Here is a 12,178-nt window from a genome sequence, read left to right on the forward strand (position 1 = left end):
CCTTACCATCTATGTACCCTGCTCTTCAACCTCAAACTCTCATCATGCTCCCATCACCTGGATTCATTTCTTCTGCCCACCAATGTGCTGAGCAGTTTACTTTCAGAAAAAAATAAAAGGAAATGAAATGAAGGCCCGGCATGGTAGCCTAGCAGCTAACGTCCTCGCCTTGCACACACTGGGATCTCATATGGTGCTAGTTCTAATCCCAGTAGCCCCACTTCCCATCCATCTTCCTGCTTGAGGTCCAAGAAAACAGTTCAGGACAGCCCAAAGTCTTGGGACCCTGCATCTGTACAGGAGACCTAGAGGAAGCTCCAGGCTCCTATCTTTGGATTGGAGTAGTTCCGGCCGTGGCAGTCACACGGGGAGTGAATCTTAGGATGGAAGATCTTCCTCTCTGTCTGTCCTCCTCTAATATCTGACTTTCTAATAAAAATAAAATAAATCTTTCTTAAAAAGATAGAAGGAAATGAAATGAGTTCAGTTCTTCCCTGAAAAATTCTACAGCATGTGCTTTTCTATTCTCATTTTCATTATGCTAATCTTTCGCAAACTTTAAATTTGTACCACACCCATTTTACTGGAGCACAATATGTAAGTAGTGGAATGCACATTCTTCTAAAATTTGACTGCACAATCTAGCAGGTTTTGTGTGATAGCAGAGAAATCACTTTGGATTTGACCATTTCCTTTCTGGCACAACAGAGATGCTACCGCAAACCAAGGTCTTGTCAGGAATGATAAGATGAATTTATGATTTACTTGATAACCACAACACATTTATGAGGCACATCTTGTTCATTCTCAGTCTTTGAAAAATGCATAGATTTTTTTGTTAGGTTGCTTTTTTTCTGGGTTTTTAAAAACTTTTGAGACACTCAAGCTGAAATTTGAGGGGGTAATATTAATTTTACCGCTTTTTATATGCCTGTGTATAACCTAAAAGACAAGCATGAAAAATTTAATTTTACCAATTATTGGTTATAAAATTATGCTGGGGAGGCCATGGTAGCCCAAGAAGATGCTTCAAAAAAATAAAAGGAAGAATAACAGATACAATTTTAATTTCCATATTCCATTATGTGATTCTGGATTTTCCTGTCTTTTCTTTTATTTTTATTATTGGAACAAAGATGTTAATGGTCTGAACTACATAGTAAGAGCTATCTGATCTAACACATAAGAAAAAACGAAAAATAAAACAGAAGAAAAAGGAGCCTTTTCTGTCTTCTCCACTTAACTTTGTTGTGGAATGCTTAGAACCTTAAGATCTTATCCAGATCAGAAATATATGTTATGTGAGTTTATATGATGTCGCATGGTGATAATGTTGCTATTAATTATATTTCATAAAGCATATTACTAACTATGCTTTGTTTAGAAAACTCCTAATACCTACCAGGATATACACACTGAAAATTCAGCAAACTTGGTATCTCACACCTACAAAGAAATGCATTTTAAGTTTTCCTCTGAATGCACTGCCAAAAATTAACTTGTGAAAGTACAGAGTAGTACTATAAAACAAATCCATTTTGAGATAATTATAATACGAGTGACATTGATAATGTGGCTTGATGAGCTAATAGAATAATGTAATGCATTTCAGCTCAAATGTTCGTTACTTTTATTCTGCACAGTAGAATATTATCGCTTTAGGTGTTTACATACCGGATCATCTGGATTATATTGAATAACATATTCTATCTGTCCATTTGGGCCATCATCTATGTCAGTAGCTCCATTGTCTCCTGAAAATCCTGTGAATACTGTGGTTCCTACTGGGGTAAGCTGAAAAGGAAATTAAAAAAAAAAGTCAATTTTCATTTCATCAGTCACACACCAGAAGTGTTCCAACACAAAAAACAGTTCCCTGTTACACAACTTATATCCCCCTAAAGGCATATTTATTCTAGTTGAAAGGCAATATTATTGAGATTATATGGAGTGAGAGAAAGAGATATTCCATTTATGGGTCAACTCCCTAAATACCCACATCAGCACAACAACTGGGACTGGACCAGGCAGAAAGCATCCAGGAACTTGGGTCTCACATATGGTTGACAAGGCCACAAATACTTTGGGCATTTTCCAGTACTTCCTGAGCTGCATTAGCAGGGAGTTGGACCAAACACATGTCAGGGTCCAAACTGAAGCCCTTGTGGGATGTTGGCATTATAGGGTGCAGTTTGGCATGACTTGTCAAAATGCTGACCCCCAAAAGGTACTCCTTTATATATAAAATCTTCAACTCCATAAACATCAGCTTGAGTAAAGAAACAGAAGCCTCTGCCTGAATGTCAAGCACTTTTCTTTCTAACAATTAATAACTATGAGCATCTTAGCATCTATGCAGAAAATGCATCTGTTATCTCCCCTTAAACAGTATTTTAATGTAGTGTGTTAACTACAAGCTAGAATTTAAATAATGACAATTTTCCTCATTACAAAATCAAAAAGCAATGTTGGTTAAACACAAATGGCAAGTTTAAGGAAAGAGGTTTTGAACAACAGATGTCCTCTCAGACAAAGTTGTCCAGTCCCTGTAATCTTGGTTGAATGGAACACCATCATGTGACAGGAGTTAAGGAGGTAGCCACGCCTTTTCATTTTGGTTTCAAACAAAAAGTGCTGCATGAAGCATATAAAAGAATGGTTTTGTTTTAGAGCTCAATGGCTAGACTTAACACTGGATTTCTTTCCTGTAGGACTCAATATATTATATTCCTACCAGAGTCATTTTTCACTTCTTTTCTTCCCATGCCTCAAGTCTTAACAGGAACTTCACTCAATGGTTCAATTTCAACTTAACTTGATCTCATCTTTGACTTGACCATGTCTGATATCTACACCATGTTTTTATTATCAACTATTAAATTCCAAATCAGAAATTACCATTGTCATTAAATTATTATGACAAAAATGTTGCAGAATGTAAATTCCTAAATAAACACACACAGCAAAACTCATACATAGAAAGCTGTTAATATCCAACTAAGAGAAAGAGGAGTACCTCAAGATACTACCTGTTCCCAAAAATCTATGAGGGGCAAATTACTTTTTTTAAATGTTTCATAACACCTCATACATTAGGGTCATCAGTAGCAACATATTTAGATAGTAATTGTATTTTTACACTAAAACCAGTCATAATTTGTTAACATTTAAGGGTCAAATACTGTTGACAATGATTTCTACTCTTCCCATACATGACAACTTTGGACACCTTAAACATTTTGGAAAACCTCCCTTTAGGAGGAAGCTTCCAGAGGGTGGGCTCTAGGGCAGTAGATTTAGCTGCTATCTTATTAGCAGCAGACCAAGTTGGGAACCAATTCAAGTCCCTGCAGCTCCACTTCTTATTCAGTGTCTTGATAACATACTTTGGAAAGCAGTGTGAAGTGGTTCAAATCCTTAGGTTCCTGCACTCACATGAATCATCCAGATAGATTTTCAGGCTCCTGACTTTGGTTTGGTCATTTCTTTTCATCTGAACCATTTTATCAGTGAACAAATGGATGTCTCTCCCTCCCTCTCTGTAAGTCTGTCTTTAAAACAAACCAACCAAACAAATCTTACTTAAAGAGAAGTAGGTTCTACCCATTCCTTTAACTGTTCTATTTTAACAGAATACCCAGTGTTCCCCACTTTTCCTTGCTTCTATGAAGCAAAATTTGCAATTTTTACTGTTACTGTGAATCATGGTTCTTCCTATATCTTGATAACTTTCATACAAGAAGATTTTATGCAGCATGTTGGTAAATAAAATCTAACCAAAGGAATGGGCATGCAGGTAGCAGCTGAGATGCAAGGTTTAAGGTGTTCCAAACTACTTAAGTTTAATTCTCAGCTCTGGCCCTTGATTCCAACTGCCTGTGGACATGAATTCTGTGAATAAACAGGGAGGGATTCAGTAATTGTACTTCTGTCACACATATGAAGATTTGGGTAGAATCTGCAATTCAGGGCTCAGAATCCTGAAAACCTGACTAATTGTAAACATTTGGGTATACACCAGCAGAATGGAACTCTTTCTCTGTCACATGACTTAAAGTGCTCGTGATGTGATTTTACTTTCTTCCATATTTTACAAAGAATTCAAGTATTTTGCTTTTCTTTTCTCAGCTATTCCCAAAGCGATACAATGTGAAAAATTCATTGATGCTAGTTATGCACAAGTAAAATTAATCACTAGGTGATATGATTAAAGAACAAATTTTATCAAAAGTAGCATGAACTGGCAGTTTTAAGAGATGCACTATCTTCAGTAGAAAACATCACTTATTACTATTACACTACTATATACTTTTAGTCAATATTATTCTTACTCATGATATTTTATGCTAATTCATCTCCTAAAGAAAACCATCCAACAGAAAACAATACTCTATATAAATCATCACTAGTAGAAAAAGTGGATGAGACATTCATGTTTAACAATGAAGTCTGAATTTTTTTATGTATCTATGATTTGTGGCATGTAGCTCCTATTCATTGATGTTTAATTTTATAGGTCAACTTCAGCGCACGAGACTCTCATATTTGGCATTATTTAGAGAGTATGTGTGGGTGTGCTTCTGGGTGAGATTAACAATTGAACTGACAGACTGAATAAACTGAATTACCTCCCCCAAAATGGCTAGACTTCATTTAATCCATTGAAGCCCTGCTTAGGAGAGAATGGTGAATGAGAGAACATTAACTTCCTCTCCCTGAGTGCAAGCTGAGCATTGGAATTCAAATGAAGCTCACAGCAGGTTTGCTCTGTTTCTCAATCCTGCAAAAACCCACTGGAGTTACACTTCAGGTTCACCTGTGTCTCCATTTTGCCAATTGTGGATCTTACGACAGTTTAGCCTTAATAACATAACGTCCCAATTTCTAAAAATCTTTCATCCTTCCCCTACCCTTTCCTCTTTTCTTCCTTCCCCTCTTCCTGCTTCCTAATGCATCTTGGTGTGTTATAAAAATAGTGATAGATCTGAGATTTCCACAAATCAAACACAGAGTTTAATCTGTTGTCATACCCTAATGCCACACTACTGACAAATTCAATTTGTCACATAAGACTATATTATTTCTGAATCTTTGTCTATTGAGAGCTTATTTTTAGTCAATATAGTGTTTGACCATTAAACTTGTATGTTAACCCATATGTGTTACATTGTTTATTTCAAACATTTGTGCAAATACATTGTGCAGTTGAAGTCCAACTTTATAAGAGCTAAAATTTGTGATTCATCTATTTAACACTCTAGAAACACTAATTTACTCAAGTGCAATTTACATAATAGAAAACAGTTTTCAGTTTGAATACTGTCAAACTGTCAAGCTCAATATTTTGACATTTATACATATGCAGGAAAAATGACTATTTCAAAATAGAGAACTTTTCTATCATTCTACCAAGTTCCCTTATGTACACTGAGACCATCATGCCAGAGGTGAGCATTTTTCATTTGGCCAGGATAGCTCCATTGTGTCTGTGTTCCGGCATTTCAGTAAGGTGTGCAATCTTTTGTGACTAAATTTTGTGAACTCAATGCTTTTGTTAGTCTTTGGCGAAACACAATAGCATAGCATCCATGCATCTAATGTTCTTTACACTTCCTTTCACATAATAGATTTTGAACCTGTGTTAAAAATCCTGAGTCCACTTTTAATCAGGAGACTACATGATTAAAAAATTCAGAAGTAAACTTCAATATTAAAGTCAAATTCATGCAGAAAAAAAATCTTCAAAATTTGAAAAGTGTCACACAGTAATATGTAGATCTAACTATGTTTACTAAAAGCTGGAGCCCAATTTAGCTTGAACAAGATATGTAAATGAACTTAAATTATAAAGATGTTTAATATTGAATGCTTGAATGTTTAAAACAGCTGAATGATTCCCACTTACACGCTTACATCTCAAAATCTCTCCACATGTGGTTCTATACCTTCTGTACTCCATCTCTTTCTCCCTTGCCTCTTTCCTGATTCCCAGGCACTGAATGCCTTATCCTCTGAGGAGAAAAAAACAGTACTCTTACCCAGGTAAGAGACCTGAAGCCTAGGCTTTATTTCTATCTGTATATGCTTCTGTGTGCTTCACGTAAAACACTGGCACTGTCTCTTCCAAGAAATTGCATGAATGGGAATGGCTATTGAATTCTAGAAGTCTCCCTGAATCTTGTTTCTAAAGACTGTATGTAATTTGTGTCAATTACTTCTTATGAAAAATATAAATTTTATATAATCACATATTTATATATTAATACAAATATGTTATGTTTTAATACATATTTTATTATAATATATTATAAAGTAATATAATGCAATTGAAAAGAGAATCTAAGCAAAATGTGTAAGATGAAAAATGACTACATGGCAAGGTGATCTCAGTTACTATTGGATACATTTTATAGAGCTTGAATAATATTCCATAAATACTGCCTGTTAACAATATATTCAAATATTTAAACAACCCCTTGACTTCCAAGCCTTGTTCTGTTTCTTTTCTGTATTTCCAAGGATAACTTGTAAAAACATGTCTACCTCTTATGTTAAGAAATTTTACATAATTTTAAAAAGTATTCTTTCAAATTGGAAAGTCAGATTTACAGAGAAGAGGAGAGAGAAAGATTTTCCATCTGCTGGCTCACTCCCCAAGTGGTCACAATGGCCAGAGCTGAACCAATCCAAAGCCAGGAGCTTCTTCCATGTTTCCCCAGTGGGTACAGGGTCTCAGTGCTTTGCTCCATTATCTACTGTTTTCCCAGGCCACAGGCTGAGAGCTGGATAGGAAGTGGAGCATCTGGGACATGAACCAGTTCCCACATGGGATCCTGGCACATGCAAGGCAAGGACTTTAGCCACTAGGTCATCATACCGGGCCCTATCTCTCAATTTTCAATGTAATTTTATTTTTAATTTTTGCTGCTGTATTTATTTTGCAATTAAGCTGCCATGAGGCAGATTTTTTTCATTTGTAATAACTCTAACACTTAGTAGATGACATTTATAATGTGGACTTTCTGATTTCAATGAAATTCTAGCAATTATTTAAAACATGGCTTGAGAAACTTCTCAATCGACTTACAAGATTTTAGAAAAATGAAGAAGAAATAACCATTAACATATACCGAAGCTCAAGCATCATAGGTAACATGAGCTGTTGTAACTTTGAGGACCCAATGCATCAAAGGTAATCTTTTGGTCCAAAGGAAAAATGCATCAATTATCTTATAAAGAAAAAAAAATCTACTTAGCCAGTAATAAAGGTAATTTTACATAAATGATATTGCTGAAAACAGGTCATCTTTCAGCAAGTGTATGATTTCCAAAATTCATCATGATATCAGTCCAAATTTAGAAGCTGACCTTAAATATTCATGTCCCTGGTAAGTTATTTAAATCAAGGTGAAAGAATTACTGACCAGCTGCTAAGAGTGCAATAGAAGATATGAAAAATAAATGCAAGAAGTGATTTTAATCAGAATTGATCTCTAAAGGTTCTTGTAAAAATAAACTTCATGAAATTTAATCACTAATATTTCAATTAATGACATTTTTCAATTTAGATGGTAAAGTGGATATGCTGAATTGCAATATATGTGTTTCTACTACATAGCTTACTTATTGTTATAGAAAATAGAGGTTGTATGTATAATATCAGGAAATATTTTCAAGCTGTATGGCACAAATGCACTTTTATAACGTTTAAATCCTACATGCCAAGAGACAGTGAAGGAAATATATTGATTTTCCAGTGCAAAGAGACATCATGAGAAAGATAAAAAGGGTATCTTAAAAACTCTTTATTTGTTAATCAGTTAGTGACATGGGTTTGCGCTTAATCATTTGATTTGATTCTAATATTTTATTAAATTTTAAACATGCGATTATTAGCAATACTGCCACACTGGATTTGTGGAGACTATCCTTAAAGTGATAGGACAAAACTGAATTTTAAAAAGTTTTCTCCAAAAATAATGTTTTAAGGTAAGACAATCCAGTGTACTATACATCAAAACAATATTATAGGAAGTGTGATTGTATTAAAGTGGAGATTGTACTCATAATTATAAAGTTCAGTCTTCACTATTCGTATCAGTCACGACTCTGAAATCCAAGGTTATTTCAACTACTAACATTTACCTTCTTTGAGAGAAAATGACAGCTTAAGCTTAGATTTATGAAGCAGCCTTTAAGGTTTCACATATTTAAGAACTGATCAAACAAATTTTTGAAAATGACTGAAGTTCTGGGACCTTTTGTACTGACCTCAAAAAGCTGTGTGTGTGTTAACTTGCAGAGGAAAGAAAAAGACATTTGCTTAAAAAGGAATGAAATTAATACTGCCTAATCAATATGATTTCATTTTTCTGGGATATGAAAGTAGGGCAAATGCTTAAGCAGTACCTAATCAGTTCATGAATAAATTCATAATTTCCCCTTTGCAAATGATCATAATTCATTTAACTCACGTTTACCAAGTTTTTAAACAGGTGTGCTGTTTTGTTGTGATTGTTATTTTAAACTGTGTAACTTATCTCAACAATTTGGAAGGTTTTCACTTGTTTAAGTTTTTATCCATGTATGTGCTTATTTCCAGATTATTTGTTTAAATCTTCCATTCATTGGTTCACTCTACAAATGGTCACAATCAGGAAAATGCCAGGCTAAGGGCCAGGCGCAGATGAAAGCTAGGACCCCATGTAGGTCTCCTACTTAATTGGCAGAAACCCACCTGTTTGACCTGTCCACCACGGCTTCCCAAGCACTTGACCAGGGAGCTGTATCCTTAGAGGAACAGACATAGACAATACAAGTGACATCTTAACCCGCTGTGCCAAATGGTTTATACTTGTTGTATTTATGATTCAGTAAAAATTATAACATGTAATATGCATATTTTCAAAGTAAATCAAGGAAAATGTTAAGCACATGCAAGTTATAGATTATAGGTTCATCTTAATTCAAACTTTACATTTTTTAAAACACTGGTTGAAAATGTCTTATCAAGGAAACATAATTCTCCAATATATAAAAATAGCATATTCCATTAGTAACATTTAAATCTGATAATGAATCGTTAACTTTATCCTGAATAATAGATGTAGATTCTATTTGTCACTTATGACAATACTCTGAAGTAGTAGAAATGTGTGTCAGAAGATTATGTTAGCATAGCAACATACATGTTGCTCTGAAACATTTTAATATTTCTCTTAGGAGGCTATATCATGGAGTTTGACAAACCTGGTTAAAAATCTCAATTTTACCATCAAGTTGATATGATTGGGACAGTAACATGACCACACAAATCTTCACTTTCTCATTTCTCTAACATTGACACCTTATAAATTTTGTGTGGATGGAACTAGATAATGTGCATAACACCAGCTTAATGCAGTGCTCACCGTATAGAAATAAGCCAATAAATGACCATTTTAAATTTACTCATTTTACTCTAAAACATCTGTATTAAGTTTCATGTTTTCTTCCTGTGGGAGAGCCAACTCCTTTTTTTCTTCTTTACCCTCTTGTGCTCCTCCCATCCATGAAATTGTAAATCATCTCCTTGTTAAGAAAAATTCAAGGAACATTCTTCCAAAAAGTGCCAACCACTTATCTTCAATAAATCAATTCACATCAGAGCAGCATATTACATGTAAGGTGATATTCAAGGTGATGGAAGTGAATTAGTATTGACTGAAAAATCGTCTTATCTGTAAAGTGGACATTAAAGACCAAGATAAATATCACTCTATACTAACATGATGTAAATTCCTAGCCCCAAGGAAACATTATGTTGGCCTTCATTTGCCCTTCTTTATTTTCATTATGTAAAAAGGAATTTTAGGGAGTGGGATGAAGGCATGTGTCATTAAAAATATCCCTGTCAGGAAAAATTTATATCCTGAAATTGATGAGTAACAATCACCCAAAATACAACTATTCAATTTATTATTTACACTAGTGACTTATTGCTTAATAACATAATAGTCCAAAATTAATTGAAACCTCAAATTACCAAAATACTTTCAATACCCAACGTGTTGTTCATGAGCAATAATCATTCTTCGTTATAATGCTTTCTTGACATTTGCAACAGGGTATGAAAACATTTTGTGATTTCTTTATATGTTGGCATAAAGAAGATGCTCAAAGATAGAGGAGACTTGATAATCCATTTATGAATGCTTTTATTGTGATTAAATATATATATACATATATAATGAGTTTATACCTATCAATGTATAAACATGTCAATGAGTTTATAACTGTCCTAAAAATTTTAGTAATATGTAAAATTATTGAAGGTAAATAGCAATAATAAATTCTTAACAGTTTCTAAAAATTTGTGTTTTCGGGCCTGTATTTTGGCACAGCATGTTAAGTTGCCACCTGTGACAACAGCACCTTTTATGAGTACCAGTTCAAGTTGTAATGTCTCCCCTTCCCATCCCGGTCCCTTTCAATGGCCTTAGAAAGCCAAAAAGAATTAGTCAAATGCTGGGATCCCTGCACCCACCCTGTTCTTCCAGGTGAAGCCTTGGCCCCACCCATTCCTGATCACTGTGGTCATTTGGAAAGTGAAGCAGCAGATTAAAGGGTCGGTCTATCTCTCTCTCTCAAATAAGCACACATTTCAATTTTTAAAATTAGGTCTTTCTAGTTTTAATTAAGTGCATGTCATGTACCAAATGGAGGAATATTGTCGAACATATATTGCAGTCTTATATAATGTCGAACTTCCATTTAATTTTATTCTATACATACCATTGCAGTTGTATGAAAACAGCATAAATACACATGTGTATATGTATATTCAATTTTAATATATGTCCCAGTGAAATCCAGTTGCTAGTATATTTGAATAAGTAAAGGAGGGGAATAGGTTGAATTTATTTAAATTTGAGACACTGCTTTGAGTTTTAAAATATCTTTGCTTTTCATTAATAGTAGACAGTACAGACAAAACTGAATGGGAAAATACAATCAATTGGTACAAATCCTTTCTATAAACAATCCATAGATGTCACCACTATTATGTCAATTGGATGACATTGCTTCATACAGTTATGAGAAATATACTTAAAGGCTGGCTTTGTGGCTTAGAGAGTAAAGTCACCACCTTTATTATGAGCTCTGATTTGTATCCTGGCTGCTCAAAATTTGATGCAGCTCCAGCTATTATTCTAGGAAAATGGAAAGATAGTTCACCTACTTGGCCCTCTGCCACCCATGTGAGATACTTAGATGAGGCTCAAGTCTTTGGCCAGGCCCAGCTCTGGCCTTTGCACACATCTGAGGATTGAGCCAGTTGAAGACAGATCTCCCCCGCTCCTCTCTCCCCTCCCCTTCCCCGTCTCCCTCCCCTCTCCCCTGCCCTTGTCTTCTCTCCCTATACACTTTCCTGATCCCACTCCTTCTCTTTTAAATAATGAACAAATTAATTAATACACAGGGAGAACATTTAAAAAAGATCAGCCGAACTACACAATGAACAGACTTGTAAAGGGACCTGAGACTCTCAAAACAATCTCAGATAGAATCATGAATGTGAATCACTCTAATAAATGTTTACCTAGATACTGTTAGAGTTCAGTGTCTATATAAGACATTGAAGATCTATAAATCTGGACAGGAATGATTTAATAAGAAAATAGACAATGAGCTAACATCTTACAGATATATAAAACTTAGAGACCTGAAATGTAGAGAAGATCCCATTTTAAACAAAATGAATATGGGTGCAATGGCCAAAATACAGAAATACTCAGTTGATCTGAATAATGAGATATCATCAATGCATTGATGGAGGCCAGCACTGTGGTATAGCGCCCATGACATTAGTATCCTACGTGGGGGATCAGATAGTGTCCCAGTGTTTAGGCCCCTGCTACCCATGTTGAAAATCTGAATGAGGATCCTTGCTACTGGCTTGGGCCTGTCTCAGCCTAGGCCAAGCTTGCCCACCTGAGGAGTGAACCAGCTGACATAAAGTCTCTCTCTCCCTCTCTGTAACCCCCCCCCCACACACACACCCCATGCATAAATCAAACATTGCCAAATGGTCAGATTAAGAATGAACTTGAACATTTTGTAAGGGAGGAGCCTATCTTCTGCTTGGCAATAATACAAAACTACACAATATTTTAAGTTGCACATTTGTCGAGTGACA

The 12,178-nt window shown here is 35.0% G+C and overlaps 1 protein-coding gene across 1 annotated transcript in view; it reads right to left on the reverse strand.

The window, feature by feature from the left end:
* The window catches only part of PCDH15 (protocadherin related 15), a 548,396-nt gene that overhangs the window by 356,413 nt on the left and 179,805 nt on the right, over window positions 1-12,178 (reverse strand). Inside the window, exon 5 of the mRNA XM_058671280.1 lies at window positions 1,675-1,794. Within this exon, the coding sequence (XP_058527263.1) occupies window positions 1,675-1,794 (120 nt within the window). The remainder of the gene's footprint in view (window positions 1-1,674; window positions 1,795-12,178) is intronic.

The sequence above is a fragment of the Ochotona princeps genome, chromosome 13 (assembly GCF_030435755.1).
Source record: "Ochotona princeps isolate mOchPri1 chromosome 13, mOchPri1.hap1, whole genome shotgun sequence".
NCBI classification, from domain to species: domain Eukaryota; kingdom Metazoa; phylum Chordata; class Mammalia; order Lagomorpha; family Ochotonidae; genus Ochotona; species Ochotona princeps.